Genomic DNA, 19,690 nt, shown 5'->3' on the forward strand with positions numbered 1-19,690 from the left:
AAAAGAAGAGGAAACAAATAAAACATTTTGTCATCTTTTACAGTTTCATTATAATTTCTAATTGTTTCAGTCGCACTTATATGATTATGATGTAGGCATTTGCATTATTGTGTATGTTGACAGTTTACAATAGTTAAATACTATAATTACAACAGTAATTTTTAAGGAGCAAACATAATCGGGTCAAGACCCTAATAAAGGTGTTTACTGCAAAATAACTTGAAGCTGCTGACCTTTGGGGGGAAAATAGCCAGTACCAATAACTGAGACTAGATGCCACTATTCGCCACTTGGTGTTACTTGATTCCACTGAAGTGCAACTAGATGCCACTGATGTTGCAGCTAAATGCTACAGAGGCGCAAATGATGGTAACCCTACGTGCTTCTAAATTCAACAAGATGACACGGTGGTACCACTAAAGTGTCACTCAGGTGGCAGTAGACTGTCAGTAGATGTCAGTCAGGTGCCAGTCCTAGTTGGAAGATCCAAGTCTTCATTCTCTACCAAGATCAGCATCAAGTACAATAGATAATTGGGTCATCTTTTATTATGTTGTTTATGGGTTATGTCAGAGAGTGTGTTCTGACTAGTTTGAGCATTACTCACTCCCGGTAAACTTGTCGTCTGTGAACAGCAGTGTGTTTATTGTACATTTATTTTAAAACCAACTGGAGCCGCTGGCCAATCATCATCCCTTACCCATAATGCTTTGCAACAGCTCAGCAGTGTTAGCTGCTGTGCTAGCTGAAACAGTTGATAATCTGTCAGGCTTTAAACTGCAGCTAAAAGCGTCCACACTGCTTGGGTGTACTCACCACCGGATTATTGCTCTTCTTCGACAGGTAACGTCAGCTTTGTTCTATCTTGTTCACAATGAGGCCGGCTCCCAAGGTCGCACATGATTGTTAGCTGACGTTTAGACTGAAAGTGAATGATTACCCAGGACATATCTGCCACGTAATGTCTCGATGATAACAAGGCACCACTTTGTATCATGTACAGTGTTAGATGTAAAACTTCCGTGATACACACACACACACGATATTTCCTAATGATAACATTTTAGGAACAGTCACTGTCTCCGACTGAGCTAGCTGGGAAAGCAGTCGAATTTATGTGATCTGGTTGCTAGCGCTAGCTTGTTTGGCTCACTTCGTGTTATTTGGCTCTTTAGCGTAACATGAAGTTACTTTGGCTGCTTAGTTGAGGACCTCAATGGACAATGTCTACAAGTCAATAATATACAGTGGTGGAAAAAAGTTTTCGTACACCCCATGCATTTGTGAAATATTGCCTAAAGAATCAATCACCCTTAGGTCTTCAAGTGCAGTTTCTGTTCGTACAGTCAGCCCAAATACTAAACAAATCCTAAAAAAAAGCCATTAAAAACTTAAAATTGATTGTTTCCATAAAAATCCTTATGACATTTTGAGTATTGGGTCATTTTTGGTTCCAGGGATCCACGAATGAAGGTTGTGCTTTTTATTAAAAGACACAATTTTTGTTGCCTTGCTTCATGTCTATTTAAAGCCAATGCATGTGAATGTTCTTCAGAGACAAATATGTTTAAAAGAAGGAACCTAATGTAGGAAATAACCAGAAGTACAGATTCTCAGCCAGGAAGGGTACAACTCCCGCCAGATAGCCAGGAGGTGCAGATGAAGTCCTTCAGCAGTTGGATACACTGCAGAAATAGAGAGGAACGAACAGTTCTGAAGACAAACCGAGATCACGACATCCAAGGGCTTCTTCAGCAAGAAATAACCGCATCTCTTATTATGTGGAGGGAAACCACCGAATGACATCACAGGACCTTCAGCAGCAGTGGTCAAACCAAACTGGTGTCCAGTGTTCCAGCTCTGTACATGGCAAACTTTTAGATCATGATTCACGGTCCTACAAGGTTGTTAAGAAGCCCCTGATCAATGAGAGACAGAGGTTAGCCCAGCCTCATTATGCTCAAGCACACAAAAACTGAACAGCCAGGAACTGGAAGAAAATTCTGTGGTCAGATGAGTCCAGTTTCCAGTTTTATCTTCCTCCTGCTAATGGCAGGGTACACAGATGGCTAGGCGAAGCATTATCTCCAGCATGTACAGTACCTGCTGTCAAGCATTGTGGAGGGAGTATCATGGTTTGGGGTTGCATCAGTGAACCTGGTGTTGGTCGTCTCACTGTCTGTGACACATTGAACTTTGCCAAGAATTGTGTCATTCTCAAAACCCACATGCTCCCTTCTTCACGTGCACTCTTCTGTCGAGGTCAAAAGTTGATATTTCAACAAGTTAATGCCCCTTGCCACACATCCAGGGCCAGTAGAACTTGGCTTTTGGAGCACAGAATCCAGTTCTTAGATTTGTCAACTCAATCCCCCATTGAAAATCTGTGGTGGGTTATCAGGGTGGGTTATCAAAATGTCTATTTCAAAGCATAAATGAAAGAATTTAGAAGAATTAAAAGCAGTAATTCAAAAAGAATGGGACAAGATTACCCCTGAACGATGTGAAAGACTTGTGGGGAACATGTCAGCCATGATTTGAGCTCTACTGCGTGCTAATGGCAGGACTACTAAATATTAATTTGTTGATGATATGTTGGTTTATTTAACCTTTGGTCAGTTTTGGACACATTATTTGTCAACTGTGATACCGACAATGTTGAGAACTGACATATTGAAACTGTCAAGAATTTAATTTTGTTAGTTTTTCTTGTAAACAAAAAAAATAATTTGTATTTGTTTGTGTCCGTCTAATGCAGCCGCACCTTTTTGAAATAAAAAATGTTTTTTCCTCAAATGTCATAATATTTGCGATTGTGTCAAATTTTAAGGGTGTCCGAAAACTTTTTTTCAGCCACTGTATCTGAATATATTTTAGTCTGACGCAATGCAATGACACTTAGATAGCTGCAATGTATAGCTACCTGAAACTCAACAAAGTTAACAGAGCAGCAGCACCCTAAGTTAATAAGCTTAGAGAGTTTAGGGTTCTCAATAAGTTCACTTAAGAAATGGTTGTGGTGGCATTGATACTGATACTAACACATACATTTATTTAAATTTTCTATATGTCGTATCATACACATGAGTGGGCTCTATCTTGCAGCTCAGCCCCACATATTGTCACATATATTCCTTTACTGGCACAGAAGATCCACCAAATAAACAAATAATTGTCTTGCTGATTAACTGATGCTAGTTTTCTATCTAATCAAATAGAAATGCATCGTCATCATCCCTACTCTCTGTGGTCATACTGGAAAAAGTCCCAGGCTTAAAAGGGAGCAGATTATGATCCTGTTGGATTTGCTCACAGAGGAAGACCAGAATATCTTTTAGAAGAAGCGCCTGTGCACCTTTCACCCCTTGACTTAACTCGTCATTTTGAGAAAGTATTTCCTGTGCTAATTTACAGTTCTTGTCATATGGGCCTCTCTTTTGAAATGGTTGCCCGAGTACATATTTCTGCATGCTCCATTAATTAGCTGCAGCTGAAGAAGGAAGAACCTCTGATCGGGTTTCAATGTGGCACTTGATGTGGGACAGATGCGCTGCTTGTGCTGCCTCAATAGATCATCTGTCACAATGCCACTGAGGGAAGCATAACATTTGTCTCATTCTAATTCCAGGAACTGCGCTGGGGAAAGGCTTGATTAAAAAGTTGATGCTGTAAGCCAAGTTGGTATTTTTCCTCAATCCAATTGTTTGCAGCTGACTAATGTGCAAGCTGTTATGGCACTGGAGACCCACTGAGCTACAAAGGGCTCTAGTTGTACTGGAGGATTAGTCACTGCTGAGGGAGTTGGGACTGGACCACAAGAGCAGACCCACAGTGACAAACACATAATGCTGCAGAGACACTAAGCTCTGTGTTCTTACCCCTTCAGTGCAGCACTTTTTCCCCTTCTCCTGCAATCTCATCGATTTGGATGGTTGAGCACAAAGATGACTTTGAAAGAGCCCACCGGTGGCTGCAGTTTGGTCAAAGCTGACAGCCTTTTTGCCAACTGTTGCTGATTAAGCAATGTTGTACGCTGCTTCCACTGCGGCAGCTCCCTTTGCTTGTGGTCTTTAGCATCATGAATGGAAATTGGACTCCTGGAAATGAACTATCACTATAGGTGTTGCCGATCACTTTCATCATTTCTTGTACTGTGAACAAATTGCTTCATTTTTTGAGGGTGAAAAAAACCCAAACTTTTTCAACATTCAAAATCTGGAGCTCTCCAGTGGAGGATGAAGCTGAGAAAACAGGTGACAGTGTGTGGAGGGGCCATATTCTGTGTGGCTGTGTTCTCATTGTATCTGATGTTGGATCGAGTTCAGCATGACCCTTCAAGACGGCAGAATGGTGGGAACTTTCCACGGGTAAGATTGTAACAGTTGGTTAATTTTTTTACATGTGGCATGATATGTTTGGAATTGCATCAAATCAGAAATGAATAGATGTGTTTAACCTCTAACAAAGCTATTTTTTAACTCGTGGAACTTGATATCTTTGTTTTTTTGTGTGTGCTTTAGAGCCAGATTTCAGTCTTGCAGAACCGGATAGAGCAGTTGGAACAGCTCCTGGAAGAAAACCACCAAATCATCAGCCATATAAAAGACTCTGTCATGGAGCTCACAGACACAGGAGCTGTGTCTCCCAGTGGCCACCTGCCCTTCAGGAGTGCCAACGGTTCCTGGGTCCTACCCTTTGATGGCCGCCCTACTTTCTTGGCTGTCAAGTCCCAGGATTGTCAATTTTCTGTCGGCAGTCACAGTCAAGCAGATGTTCAGGTGAGCTTGCAACCAGCAAGAGGAAATTCTGAGTGGCTTATCAGCCAACACATTTATTATTTTTTTCTGTATCATAAATTTTTTCCTTACTTTTGAATGACTCATTTTTGTGTCATTTCAGATGTTGGATGTGTACTCGCTCCTGAAGTTTGACAACCCTGATGGTGGTGTCTGGAAACAAGGCTTTGACATCACCTATGACCCAGATGAGTGGGACAAAGAACACCTCCAAGTGTTTGTGGTCCCTCACTCCCACAATGATCCAGGTGAATGGTGAAAATGCGTACATGCACAAATTCCCCTTAGGGAAAATGACATTAGACTTTAGCTAATTTGCTGGGGAGTTACCAAGGGTTCCCACTATTATACAAAACAGGAGAAGTCATAGAATTTAGCACAGCAAATGATAAAGCTATAATAGTTCGGAAAAGTCATGGAAATTTGCTCCACAAACACTGGAATATTAAGTAGATGTGGGTCAGTTGAGGTTGACAGAGAAATATGTCATAAGCTTAAATATTGATTTACCTTAAGCACAGCAGACTTAAGTTACTAACATTTTTGTCAACGAGCACACAGTTATCTTCCATGGCAATTAGACACTGAAAAAACTGACCAAAAGAATGATTACAACAGCAAAAATTATTACTATGAATCTTTGCACCGGCATCATAATCTAAGCCCCACCCATAGCACACTGCTTGTGAAAATAGTGGAACTCCCTCTGAGAGATCGGAAGATAGCAAAACATTCTGTCAGCTGCATTTCTTTTAGTTTTTTTCTTGGCTCGTCTAGGGCTCCAAATGTGCTAGGTCCAGCCATGGATGTAGGCTTGTGTCACTGAATGCAAAGAAGGGATTTAAAGGATTAGACTGCTTCAGGTAAATGTAAATGAAGTATGTTGGGGGAGGCTGGAATGATCTTTTCTGAACAGTCTCTAATTAATTGCCACTGGGCCAATATGTTAGCCTGTAATATGATGACACACACATTTGACGGAATATTTTTGAGGAAATTTACCTTAAGTAATACCTTAAGTGGTACTCTTAAGGTGCAAAGAAAGTGCTTTTTAGTCACGTTCTTTGTATCACACTGCTGAATAACGTTCCGAGGGGAACAGCTACTGCTTGAATAAAACACAAGCGTTATTTTTGATCAGTCGAAGTACTTTTTCCAGTGTTGGGTGTCTTACTTGTACTGTTTTCTTGGTTTTGAATAGTAGGGGGATGGGCATTTGGATTTGACAGGCTACTGCAATGTAAATGTCTTTTATCTTAAAATTAGGTTGGATTAAGACATTTGACAAGTACTTCATGGACCAGACCCAACATATTCTCAACAACATGGTGGTCAAGCTGGCAGAGGATCCACGCAGGAAGTTCATCTGGTCTGAGATTTCCTTCTTTTCTAAATGGTGGGAGACCGCTGACATTCACAAACAGGAGGCCATGCGCAAGTGAGTCCAGGTTCATTTTTGAATTCCCACCTAAATCTTTTGTCACAATTTCTGGCCTTAGTGCAATGTTTTGCACCAAGATTTCCACCCACTGGCAGATTGTGAGTTCTCTTGAAATAGCTTGTTATCTGGTTGAAGTGTGTCTTGCTTCTTAGGGCTGGATGATCCTCACTTTTTCTTTCTTAATCCTCTCTGACAGACTGATCCTCGGAGGGCAGTTAGAGATTGTGACGGGCGGCTGGGTGATGACTGATGAAGCCAACGTTCACTACTTTGCCATGATAGACCAACTAATTGAAGGACATCAATGGCTAGAGCGAAATCTAGGTGCTCATTGGACTAGAAAGCACTCCTTACTTTAGTCTCTGAATTTATACTTACATGTACAAAATGCTAGTTTTTGTTTTTAAAAAAGAAAAGGGGAAAAATAAGATGAATTCCCTAATTGCTGAAATTACACCAAATTTCTATCAAGGTCTCGCCTATCACTCAGTGTGTCAGTATATCACATCCACCAAGAAGGAGATAAAATCAAATAGTGAGGAGTTTCTATTTTGTTCTGTTTTTTTTTTAAGTTGCCCTCTTTTCATTCTTCTGAAACTTGTTCAGTTTTGCAGTGTGATGTTGAATGAAGTACCATCCAAGTTTGTATTAAGGCAGGAGCATGACTAATTTAACCCTGAATCTCAAACAGTAGCATAAACGGTATTGATAATGAATTTCTACCAGTGGCTAACAGTCAAATGGAAAGGTGTGAGGCACTGCAAGTTGTATGTGACGGCATCAAACCCAACAATGTAAAGGATTGGGTGAAGTAGCAGAGTTTATATTCCCATAGTATGCTAAGAAGTGTTCTCAGTAGAAGACATGTAGTGATGTGGTGCCAGTTCCCCATATATACAGTCAAAAATAGAAACATTCCTTGTCTTTTTTTAATGTCATTTGTTACAAAAAATCAAACAGAACAGGGAACATAACTTTCCATCTGCAAAGGTAGTAATGATGTTGAATCCACATTTGTTTAAATTGGAGACGTAACGGCAGAATAGCTGCCTCAAAGCTTGAGTTTATAAGTCACTCATTTGTTGTAGAATATTTTGGAGAATCACAGTGTAATCCTGGAATAATGGCTTCCTGTTCTGTCATAGGTCTAAGTCCTCGCAGTGGCTGGGCAATAGACCCTTTTGGTCATAGTGCTACGATGCCCTATCTGCTGAGGAGGGCAAACCTGACAAGCATGCTCATCCAGAGGGTTCACTACTCAATCAAGAAACACTTTGCTTCAACTCGCAGTCTAGAGTTTATGTGGAGGCAAGCCTGGGGTGAGTGGAGTCTGAGTCATGTGCTCATCTTTGTTGAGCTCTGATGAGTTCTGCTGCTCCTGTCATGGCTGTGGAGAGGGAGGGACATTTTGGAAGGACATCCAGGGAAATATTTCCATTATTAAGACTGTTGGTTTCTGTCCATTTGTTTTTAATGAAATAATTCTCAAATACCACATTGTGACAGTCCCCTCAGCGAGTCGTCTTATAAATTATCATTTACATTGCCACACACTCCTCCATTTTAAACATTGGTCTTTTAATGCTGTCACCAGCTAATACCTCCTCTAGCCAATATTTTTTGTTTTTATTACATTGACAGACACTGGATCAAGCACAGACATCTTTTGCCACATGATGCCATTCTACAGTTATGATGTCCCTCACACATGTGGACCTGACCCCAAAATCTGTTGTCAGTTTGACTTCAAGAGGTTACCAGGCGGCCGCATAAACTGTCCGTGGAAGGTGCCACCCAAGACTGTGGTGGAGGCAAATGTGGCAGAGAGGTAAGTCATGTCTATCAGCTGTCTAAATACTAGCATCATAGCAGCCATGTTAAGCAGATGAGGATGGAATATTGTTCAGGTATAGATGATAAGCTAACATATCTATGTCAGTATTGAAATAATTTGCCCACCAGAGCACAGACAAGTTTATTTTAACCACTCCTGATCATTAATAAATAAACTAAACTAACTTGCATAGATGCAGTCTGTAGGAAGTGTGTCACGTCAGCCTCCTTTCAGAGACCTGAAATAATTTCCTAGGGTGTATAATTGATAAAAAATACCAGCTACCTAATAAGCTCTTTTCAAGAACATATTGATAGCCTAGAAAGTTGGCACTAAATACAGTGCAGTTCTCATGGTATGGAGTGTGTCCTCTTTATTCTTATCCACACAGGGCAAACCTGCTCCTGGACCAGTACCGTAAAAAATCCAAACTCTATCGTAGCAAGGTGCTTCTGGTGCCTCTGGGAGATGACTTCCGCTATGACAAGGCACTGGAGTGGGACCAGCAGTACATAAACTATCAGAAGTTGTTTGACTACATGAATTCTCACCCAGAGATGCATGTACAGGTGAGGGAATAAAATTTAAACTCTCACAAATATCAAATATTTATTTGGCATTTTTATCATTGTGTTTCTGGTGGTAAAGAATCATGCAGGTTGGTTTTATTCTACTTACAGAACAAAGAATCTGACATGACTTTTGAAGCGTCAGAGGATACTCTATAAAGGCACATGAGTAATTAAAGGAGATGGTGTTTTCTTCTGCACATTTGAGTGAGATCTGTTGTTTTTGGGTTTTTTTTCCCCCCCTCCCTCCATGTTGTCTTTTCCTGGCTGCTCCTTCAGGCTCAGTTTGGGACTCTCACTGACTACTTTAATGCTGTATACAAAGCTCAAGGAGTGGCCCATGGATCAAGACCTCCAGACTTCCCAGTGCTCAGTGGGGATTTCTTTGCCTATGCAGATCGTGAGGACCACTACTGGACTGGCTATTTCACATCTCGACCCTTTTATAAGAGCTTGGACCGTGTGCTTGAGTCACACCTCAGGTGGGAGAGCTTCAGTCACACTCCACCCAAAACCTATGCTGTTTATGTTAGTGCAGGAACTTTTTGTTTTGAAGTGTGATTTAGTAGTTAAAGGCACCGATAACTTTCTATGTACAAGTTATAGGCATATGGGCAACAGAAGACTCATGAGGGGGTTACCATGTTGGATTTCAGTTTATTTTATTAAAACATGCAAAAAGTTATTATGCTGGGTTCTATATAATGTAGTAAAGAATTTATGGAAGCATAGCAATTTTTGAAAATGGCTATTTAAGTAGGAACTGATATATGTACATGTGAGTCCGTGTGATTAGAAATTGGACTGTGACAACAGAGTCTTGATTTCAAATTGTTGTCAGTCGCAGCTACCATCAATTCCTCTTTGGCAATTGCTGTCAACAGTGTAAGTCCCACCTCTCCTTGACAGAACTGATACTGATGTTCTCAGCTTTGATCCTTAAATAATCCTAGGGGACTATGAACACATTTTGACTCAAAGGTTTTCATTGATGCCTTTTTTTCATGTGTTTTAGGGGGGCAGAGATCCTTTATAGCTTGGCAGTTGCCAACGCCAGACATGCAGGAATGGAAGGGCGATACCCGGTGTCAGATTATGCCCTTCTTGTTGATGCAAGACGGTCCATCGGCCTCTTCCAGCACCATGACGCTATTACTGGCACAGCGAAGGAGAATGTGGTCATTGATTATGGCACCAAGTAAGAGAGAGGATTTTGGGAATACACAAATGTGTTTGGTCTGGATAAGGTTTTAAAACAGAAATTTGATATAAGAGCCCTAATTCAATTCTCTGCCTCTGTGGTACTTTTACATACACCGGTTCAATACAAAAAACAAGCTATGACTGCTGCATGAGTCATTGAGTCTCCTCCATTCTGCATAGATTACTGCGTTCACTCATTGGCTTGAAGAGAGTCATCATCAATGCAGCTCATTTCCTGGTGATGAAGAACAAAGAGTTTTATCGCTTCTACCAGACTGAGCCCTTTCTTGAAACGGTAGGAAGCAACACACCCTTACCTTTATTAAACTAGTAGGAAAGATGTGCTTAGTGTGTTTCTGTGTTCTGTTACAGGATGATCGGCGTGCGACACAGGACAGTCTGCCTCAGCGCACTTTAATTGAATTAGATGCAGCAGGGCCCAGGTAGTGTCTGCATCCCCCTCCCATCTTTCATCACCCTTTTCCTCCTCCAGCTACAAGTGTCTCTGATAAATGTTCTCTTCTCACTACAAGGTATGTGGTCATGTTCAACCCCATTGAACAGGAGCGGCTGTGTGTAGTGACTGTGCTGGTGAACACTGTCAGGGTGAGGGTTCTTACAGAGGATGGACAGACCCTCCCTGTGCAGCTGAGTGCCCAGTGGAGTTCTGCAAGTCAGATGAGTGCAGAAGTGTTTGAGGTAAGATGCTTGATTTCTGTATCAAATTACATTTAAACCAACTGGAGAACTAAGGTCCAAGCTTCAGTTTGGTATATTCTTTCTACACATACATGCATACATGCGTGAACACATTACACTTTTTCAGTGCCAGCGCTCTCAGCCCACTAATTCATTGGGGGCAGATATGGAACATAGTAATTGCTTTTCAGTGATGTGAAGTAAATGAAAAAAATAAGTGTTGCAAATAGAAGAGGCACTTTTATTGAGTGGTCACCCACAAGGATCTGAATTGTTTTGAAGACAAATAACAGCTGATGCATACATGTCAATCACATAGCTGAGGAATTACGAGAACTGTTTCGGTCTTGACAATCTAATAAGAATAAATGGTGAAATTAATTTGAAGCCTGACTTAGGTGTGCTATTATTGGCTCATCTTAGAGATGTTGAGTGAAGATTTTAGACTTCGCAAGTCAATCTTCAAGTAGATTTTTACTGTTAGTATTGCATTTAACACATGTCAATAAACTATAGATTTTGATAATGATTCTTGCTGTTACATACCATCATTAACTATGAAGTAATCAGAGTGCTACCCTGTGTCAATGGAAGGAAAACCTAACACTGATGTGTGTAAGACTGGATATTGGCAAGAATCTGCCGATATAATATGCTCATGATACAGGTATTACCATATGATAGGAGTCGTAAGGTTGCCTCCTCTGCCTGTCCCAAAGACAGAACCCCATATTGTGGGAGAAATTGTAAGTTGTATTTTAAGAAAGCTCAATTTTTATTATGTGGAAAGATGACATAAAAAGATTGCCCCAGAGTGTGCAGTCTTTTCCCTTCGTAGTGTGACTGCGAGGCTTCTTCACTATGGATGTGTTTTCTTAAAGTTCAAGAAACGCCTCACAGTGAAGTCGAAAACTGATCCCATTTGCATCTGTGAGACTCTTAAGGCTTATTTTGTACATATAAAACTTGACCTCTGACCACTTAAAATAATGTTCCAAAGTGAGAAATAGAAACACTCATTACAATAATCTCTCTATGGATTTTAATTGTAGGGTGTTGCTACAAATGTGTAAATGCTTTTGACATGTAACGAGGGCCCTGCAGCCACCCCACACTCTTCTGCTCTCATCTAACCCATCACCTTTCAATCCCCCACGCAGGCAACATTCATGGTTCGTTTGCCCCCGCTGGGCCTTGCTGTTTTCCATCTCTACGACTCACCTGACTCGCCCATGACGCTGCGCTCTGACACCCTCCTCAGGCTGTCTGGACGGGGCACCACCACCCGCACCATGGACCCTCTCCCTGTTCGTGTTCAGCAGGCAGAGCCTCAGACCTTCTACATCAGCAGCCAGTCACTCACATTGGGCTTCTGTGGCACCAGCGGCCTGCTGGAGGTTGGTTAACTGCTTTAAGGATTTGCCCACTGCGTTAACTTTGATCTTCCTGAGAAAAAATATACTTTGGCTGTTTGAGGAGAAACAAGACATGTTCACTTTGATCACACATCCTTTCATCTCCTCATTTTTTTACTAATTCTAGTATCTCACTTTGTCTCTCTGTCTTTCTTACTTTACAGAGTATAAAGCGCAAAGATGATCCTAAGGAAGTAAAGGTTCAGATGCAGTTCATGGTGTATGGCACTCGTTCCTCAAAAGATAAAAGTGGGGCTTACCTTTTCCTGCCTGATGGAAAATCAAAGGTAGGAAGCTTCAGGGAGGTTTGTCACTGCCACCATCTCCCTCTGCTGTTTAAAGCACAGTCTCTCTTCCTGCTTGCAGCCCTACAACGACAAAGAGCTGCCTTTGGTGCGCGTCGTGGAGGGGCCTCTTTTCTCGGAGGTGGTGGCACACTACCAGCACTTCCAACAGACTGTCCGCATACACAATGTGCCAGGTGATAAAACTGCTCAGTGGAATCTGTTAAATTAGATTTGCTGAAGCGACTTGAAAGTAGAACCAATATGATTAGTGAATTTAAAGGTAACTTGTCTTTCTTTAATGAGGGAAAAAGTAGGCAGCAACCCAATCACAGGCTTTGTGTTTGCAGGTGTGGATGGCCTGTCAGTTGAAATCACCACCATGGTGGACATTAGAGATCAGACCAATAAGGAACTGGCCATGCGGCTGGTCACAGACATCCAGAGTGGAGACATCTTCTACACTGACCTCAACGGCTTCCAGGTCAGTCCTAGCCAACAATGTCACATTGAAATAGTAAATACCTGTTTGTGTGTGGTACGTAGCTGATGCACCTTTTTGTAAGGGGTTGTTTTCCTCTGTAGATGCAAACTCGGCGCCACCACCTTAAGCTCCCCCTGCAGGCCAACTTCTATCCAATGCCCAGCCAGGCGTACATCCAGGATAGCCACCACCGCCTCACGCTGCACACAGCTCAGTCTCTGGGTGTTAGTAGTCTAGAGAGTGGTATGTATCTCTTTTATTGTTTTTAATGAAATTGATCTTTGAAAGGAATGCTTTTTCTTTGTTTACTGTCTCCAGTTTTTTATTGAGCTGCATCAGAGCACTTGTATCTCCCTAGAGAAGCTTTCACAGAGCAGAGTGCTTCATATTTTCGCAGCAGAGTACGGAGCTAAAGCTTCCATTAGCACCCTGTGAACACCTTCAACCACTGATGTTTACTTCAAAGCCAAGTCTGTCTAAGCTTCCCCTCTGATCCTATCGCTCTGACTTTAGGCCAGCTCGAAGTGATTCTGGACCGCCGGCTGATGCAGGATGATAATCGTGGGCTGGGTCAAGGTCTAAAGGACAACAAGAAAACAGCCAACCATTTCCGACTGCTGCTGGAGCGCAGATCTCCAGGCAACAAGGTTTGCAATGACTGAAGTTGGGCTCAAATGTATCTCTAAAAGAATTGTGTTCGTCCTTTAACCTATCTTGTGGAATCTTTCTCTCAGTGCTCATTACTGCCCGTCTGTCTTCATCTGATCATCTCCGCACTAATTCTCTTTTTTTTTCCCCACTCCATTACCTTCAGCTTGATGGTTTCTTTGCCAAACTCTACTCCTTGCTTCATTCTTTCCTCTCCAAAATTTTTACTGTTGGAGTCTCAGAGGTAATGTTTCCTTGGCAACAATGAGGATGCTTGGTAGTTACTTTATAATCTTGTGTTGTAGCTCCAGTTCTTATGCTTTATTTCTCCTCTGCTCCTCTTCACCTTGTAGCTCCTCTCAAGTGAAGCCAAACATTTCTTCATCTATGAATTGAATAGGCTGAATAAAATGTAGCTCCTCTTCCCATAAAGTAGCCATCTCAGTACGTCTAGATGAGTCATTTGTGTTGGATCCGTCTTACAGATGATGGACGGTGCAACAATAAGCTTCCCCTCCATCCTCAGTCACATGACAAACGCCATCCTGAACCACAAGGTCTTGGCATTGCCTGTCCTCCCCAAACGGCGTGGAATCCCTCCTCTACAAACCTTCGTCCCCCTCAAGTCCCTCCTTCCCTGCGACTTCCACCTGCTGAACCTACGCAGCATCCAGAGCCAGGCAAGTTCAATGGGACTGCATACACAGTTGAGAAAATAATCTGTAGCACGTGTAGTATGTTTGATACTGATACTTATGTGTTTTCAAGTAGCAGGACTCCCAATCTCCGTCACCATACACAGCCTTAATTCTTCACCGTCATGGTCTTGACTGTGGTGTGGATGCTCCAAACCTTGGCTTCAACTGCACCACCACACAAGGACAGGTCAGGATTGAAAAACACATGTACTACATGATTAATGATATTCCCACTAACTGTGTCCAATTTCCGTCTGCCTGCCTGTCTGTCCCTACAGCTGAGTATTATGGGACTGTTTAAGAACTTGGACCTACAGCTGCTGCAGCCAATCTCTCTGACGCTGATGCATCCCGGCACACCTCTGGCCAACGACTCCACTGTCAGCCTGCAGCCCATGGAGATTTCTGCCTTCAAGCTCAAACTGCACTAGGAGTCTTCCACATTAAGGCAGTAATCATCAGGCTCGGACTTCTCCGACCAAGAACTAGAACCATGCCAGCGGCAGTGCATCACAGAGGTGTCTGGGCCTCTGTTGTGTTCAATGCACATGCAGAATCACAGAAACTCAAGCTGGGGGAGCACTCTGCACAGCAGAGGGCAGGCCATAACTGTTGGAGTGGATGTTCCTTCGACACTTGCCAGTTAGGGTTCTGCTTTTTCAGAACTTTTTAAAATATTTGCTCTTTCCTGGAATGAACTACTGAATGTACATATCCCAATGCGAGGCAGCGGGGGGGGGGGGGGGGACTGGGACTGGGACTAATGCCATATCAAGTGCAATCATCAAAGCTTTATTTGATTTATTGGTTCTTTTTTTAAAAATGTACACGGTGAAGTGGCATACATTACATCAATTTTGGTTTTGTACCTGTTGAACTTCAATTTGGTTTTTGACAGATTCTAAACAGCAAAGAGAATGTGTTGTCTCTTTCACTTTGCTGTGGCTTTATAAGCTGTCTGAGTCCAGTAGCAATCACTTGATGTTTCTATTCTGTCCACTGTTGATTGTACATAGTCCATCTACGTTCTTTCCCTCCTATTGCCCCCCCCCCCCCCCCCCAGCTTCCTCTTCACTGATGAGAAAATTAGAAGGTCTTGGGGGGGGGGGAAATTCTGTTTCATTTCAAAGCCTCTGTACATCATTTGGGTGCTTGTATTTTACTACTGAGAGAGTGTAACAGACTGGATGCAGTTGGAAGGTAGATGACAACTTTACCTCATGTAGCATGGCCGATGTGTGTCTAAAAGATTGTGTTGATTTGAATACCAGGAGATGTGTTTCTTTTGGGATGTATGAAGATTTCAGTGAACACTGTCAGGGACCATCTTAGTATTGTTTGAGTATGTTGGTTATATAATTACAGAAAAAGAGACATTTTGTTCAAGATAAAAGGTTATAGGGTTATTTCACACAAATTAAATGTGGTAGTTAAGATAGTTTTGATTATCAGGTTCCAATAAATGAGTCTATTTACAATTTGGTCTACAGAAGTCAGCCCAATTTTAAGACTTTAAATGGTTTGCGATACATGAAAATCCAGAGAAAGAAATATTTGATTTAATTAATCACCATTCATTTGTTAATCAGAATAAATTCTGCATTACATCTAACATTTTTGCCACCATCACAGAATCTCAGAGCAGCATCTTAACTGTTAATAAGTGGATACGATTTGAATCGTAAGGGATAATTTGTTAATGTTCGGGCATTGGAAAAACATAATTTAGAAGAATCTAAATGCTAGTTAAAAACACTATCAAATACACGTGGTAGAACAACGTAATCAAATTTCTTTAGTTTGCTAATTTGGGTGAATTTACCCTTTAACAACAGGCTGCAGCTTTTCTTGGAAATACCAGCCCTGCTGTGCCTCGCTTCCCATCCTGAGAATGGTGTAGGATAATGTCATCCTTGATGGACATCCCACTGTACACGTTACTCTGTTCATCTTTAGCCAGGCGACTTGTCCACAGAGTCTGTCGCTGTCCTTTTTGGCCAAACTTCAACATATTCTGCTCACCATGCAGCCGTGCTCAACATTTATGCAAGACCAGGCTTCAATATCCCAACTTGCACTTTCTGCAGCTCCAACAGTCATATCTTCTCTATCTGCTATTCGTGTGTGTCTCTGTAGAAATGTCTATTTTACCTTTAAAATGTGATATTTGTTGTAGCGCTGTTTTCATTTGTTCAGAGATAATATATGAAGGCAGGTCTCTTCTGTATTAATTCACGGTTGATTAAAGATGGGACGTGAATAAAGATGAAAATATAAAATGACCAGTGTGATGGTACTTTCTGCAAGTTTATTTGTCTGTAGGGGGCAGCATTGTGTCAACCTCAACTCATCAGACATGAGACGTGACATCATGACTGTCCAGTGCTACAGATTTCTCACGAGAAGACAACAGACACAATAGTAAAACAGCACCAAGATGAGTGATACTTTTGATTATGCTCCATGAAGATATGCAGTGATGCTGGAGGCCTGCATGTGATCACTGTGCTAGTCCTAACTGGAGAGGTAGAGAGTTCATCCCAGAGCATCCGATATATGTGGCAGGCTGAAATGAGCAGAACCTCAGTCTCAAACTGATTTAAATGTTACTGATGAACTGATTGTCTTTTTACAGCTGAGTCTACTTGGTATGCAGCAAGAGTGCAGAGTCAGCTAATTAATGCAACACACATCATGAAGGTGTGAATGAGGAGACAGCATTTTATGCTTTTTCTAAACTCCATGAGTGAAATCATAGACACATCATTTTGGCACATCAAGGATTTAGAAAGCAAAGCATGATGCCTTCATTAGACACTGCATTGTGCAGTGAATTTTCCCAGCAGAACTAATTATGGACCACAGAAAAAATGCACCTTGAACCCCCGGTTACCTGCCCCTGAAATGGTGTTTGGGAAAGATGCAAATTAAGACTTTTCTGCACACGCAACAATTTCCTGTTCATTAACTTAAAGTTGAAGGCATACAGACATTACAGTAAGAGAAACTCTTTCTGGAGGCTTTTTCTTTTTAAGTTTGCAGCTTGAAAAAGACAGAATGCAGACGCTCTGGTAATGCCTGGAAGTAAGGAAGGACACTTGCAACATTCATATATATTTTCCTGAAGGCATGAAGAAGTGATGAATGTCATCTGCTGACTTGGAGAATATTTGGGGCTGAATAGAAGATATGCAAAACCTCAGGTTTTCAAATCCGGCAGTGAACCCACACAAACAGCAAATGCAACGGCCAAAGTTGTTTTATTCAGTGTGAAACTGATCTCCACAATAATATTCATTAATTTTCAGGTAAATAAAAAAAGTTGTAAAAATGTGGTACAAGATCCCTCCTTTTCTCTTGATCAGTCTAACCACTCTCTCCCTTGACTTAACATGTAGAGCAGGTCCACACCATTGGAGACAGCAAAATCATACACTTTTCATGTACAGTGCTCACAATAGAAAGGGGAAGAAGCTCAAACTAAATGGTGTTGGCTGAGAAGGTGTTGGCACCAGAATCAATACGTCCTATAAGTTGAAAATGAAGAGAAAATTATCTTATTTCTTACCAGCAGCAGCAGCAATGTTGTAGAAAAATGTTGTAAAAGTCAGCTGAGCAGCTTTTCTTTTAATTTCATACAAAAAGTCAACTACATGTCAGGACTAAAGAGTCTTACCTGGATCCTGTGACAGACATTCCCAACAAGTCTTAGTAACGCAGATCCACAACTGTCTCATCATACAGCCGCTGTGATGTGTTTTCACCCAAAATATATCAGACATACTCATTTGAAGCATTTCTTACCATTACAGTACTCTTCATAGAAACCAAATGATGCCAGATCATTGGGTATAATTCATGTTGGAACCACTTCAATTGGCGTCAAAAGCATCATTAGCAAAGAATTGATCAAAGACGATACATTAACAAATCAATACATGATAGAACAAGTCATACATGTGAACAGAGGGCTGAGGGGTCAGTAAGGCATTGTACGATTGTCTATATTGGGTCTACATCTGTGATGTCATGGTGACATTATTAATGCAGTAGCAGGTGCAGCATCCCACTCTATCGAGCTCTGTGTCTTGATAAATGCTGTCCTTTCACTGTGAACATCCACATCCTCACTGTCTGATTCAGACTCATAGGTGATTGTGTTCTCGTCCCCCCACACAGTGGGAATCCCCTGGTAGCATACACGCCCCTTCTTCCCCTGTCCATGGCCAAAGCCCAACCCAAAGCCCACCCGCATCCCCCTTATGTCTGAAAACACAGATGTCAATTTTGTCCTCCAGTCCAATGAGGCGCCACTGGAGCATATCTGCAACATGAGGAAGACCCCGACAAAGGCTGCCAGGATGAGGGTACAACTGATCACAGCCAAAACAGCAGGCTGATTGGATGTAGATACGCTGAGTCCCAGAGGTTCCTTGCCTTCTGCACTGTGTGCATCTGCTGCTGGGGTCTTCTCCTCTAGCTCAGCACCATCCCCCACTGCTTGAGGGGACTTGCGCTGGACCTGGTTCTGGTGCAGGCAGGAGGTGAAGACCAGGTGGCTGTGAGGGGGGCATGATAGACAGTCTGTGGGACCAGTGCTGGAGCAGGTTAGGCAGGCAGCATTGCAGGGCAGGCAAGCTTGAACAGAGGATAGGTCCACCCAGTTCTCCAGCGAGAGGTTGAGGAGCTGTGGGCCCGAGGTAAAACCTGGTGGACACAACTTAACACATCCTTGGAGGAAGAGGGAGAAGCCAGGGCTGCACTCTGGATGGGAGGAGGTCACACACAATTAGAATATACAGATGCGCGCCGATGGCAGCTTCTGGTCTTTCAAGGAGGGGAAGCTCATTTTTCCGGCCTACATCATGACAGACAGAACAGTCACCAAACACAACGCTAGTTGATTTTAACAAAGACAAAGTCGCTGGGGATCAGTAAAGTCTTCAGATCAGTTCAGAACAACGGAACGAAAAACTTGGAAAATGCTCCAGTGAATGTTTATTCTTCAAGATCGCTGATTCGCTCATTGAGCTGTCAATCAAAAAAGGATTCCGCCTCAGACAGCTCATCCAATCATCATGCAGAATCGGAGTGTCCAGGCCAGCCCACTGCCCCATAGACCCCCAGAGATGCTGAGCATCCAATGGACGGGACAAAGCCCAGCATTTATCCAATGACTGTCTAGTTTCGCGTCAGTGGAACAACCCCCTCTATGCTTCCCCACTGAAGTCAGGAGAAGCTGAGCGTCCGACTGTGTAAAACACTGTGGCGCTGCGGGGATGAATGAGAAGGAAGTTGCGCCGGTTACCTGTGATAAGTAGCTGATTCTCAACAAAAGATGAAGGCTCTCTAGCGCCTATGTAGTCAATGAACTGTACACGCAGCAGTACATATTTCACCACTTTTTTTTTTTTTTAGTGACATTTTAGGGGAAGCTGAGTTTCCCTTGCTGTCTGAGAGCAATCACCACTGATGTGCACATATATCAATAACACAATAAAATAATCTGGCTTCTTCCCAAAGAAAAGATGTGAGAGTTAGGTTAATCAGTGACTCCAAATAGACCGTAGGTGTGGCTGTGAGAATGAATGGTTGTTTGTCTATATTTGTTGGCAAGGC

At 42.2% G+C, this 19,690-nt stretch overlaps 2 protein-coding genes across 9 annotated transcripts in view; one reads left to right on the forward strand and one right to left on the reverse strand.

Annotated features, from left to right (window-relative positions):
• Positions 1-714: 714 nt before the first annotated feature.
• On the forward strand, positions 715-15,132 carry man2a2 (mannosidase, alpha, class 2A, member 2). Of its 2 annotated transcripts, XM_086208313.1 has the most exons (24): positions 715-843; positions 3,629-4,367; positions 4,521-4,778; positions 4,900-5,044; positions 6,063-6,234; positions 6,434-6,561; positions 7,383-7,556; positions 7,879-8,065; positions 8,463-8,640; positions 8,920-9,122; positions 9,656-9,838; positions 10,024-10,138; positions 10,216-10,286; positions 10,377-10,542; positions 11,703-11,939; positions 12,122-12,244; positions 12,324-12,438; positions 12,592-12,725; positions 12,827-12,968; positions 13,239-13,372; positions 13,540-13,617; positions 13,859-14,053; positions 14,145-14,258; positions 14,350-15,132. In XM_086208313.1, exons 2-24 carry the CDS (start codon positions 4,236-4,238, stop codon positions 14,500-14,502), a joined length of 3,537 nt encoding a protein of 1,178 aa, XP_086064439.1. In that variant the 5' UTR covers positions 715-843; positions 3,629-4,235; the 3' UTR covers positions 14,503-15,132. The 2 variants fall into 2 exon arrangements, with proteins under 2 accessions (XP_086064439.1, XP_086064440.1); XM_086208314.1 differs by lacking the exon at positions 13,540-13,617.
• A 1,056-nt stretch (positions 15,133-16,188) lies between these two features.
• The window catches only part of furinb (furin (paired basic amino acid cleaving enzyme) b), a 171,560-nt gene continuing 168,058 nt past the window's right edge, over positions 16,189-19,690 (reverse strand). For 6 of the 7 annotated variants that reach the window (XM_086208321.1, XM_086208319.1, XM_086208320.1 and 3 more), the window contains one exon: positions 16,189-18,835. In XM_086208321.1, the coding sequence (XP_086064447.1) occupies positions 18,099-18,835 (737 nt within the window). In that variant the 3' untranslated portion in view covers positions 16,189-18,098. Of the gene's footprint in view, positions 19,343-19,690 lie in introns of all 7 variants that reach the window. The other variant, XM_086208322.1, reaches the window with a different exon arrangement.

This window comes from Aulostomus chinensis, chromosome 7 (assembly GCF_037954235.1).
Source record: "Aulostomus chinensis isolate RoL2024-O1b breed Wild chromosome 7, RoL_Achi_v1.0, whole genome shotgun sequence".
NCBI classification, from domain to species: domain Eukaryota; kingdom Metazoa; phylum Chordata; class Actinopteri; order Syngnathiformes; family Aulostomidae; genus Aulostomus; species Aulostomus chinensis.

Coding starts and splice junctions, on each gene's coding strand:
- man2a2 (XM_086208313.1), top strand. CDS start 4,236: ATGAAGCTGAGAAAACAGGTGACAGTGTGTGGAGGGGCCATATTCTGT. Junction 7,557..7,878: donor TATGTGGAGGCAAGCCTGGG/GTGAGTGGAGTC, acceptor TTACATTGACAG/ACACTGGATCAAGCACAGAC. Junction 13,373..13,539: donor GCAGATCTCCAGGCAACAAG/GTTTGCAATGAC, acceptor CATTACCTTCAG/CTTGATGGTTTCTTTGCCAA.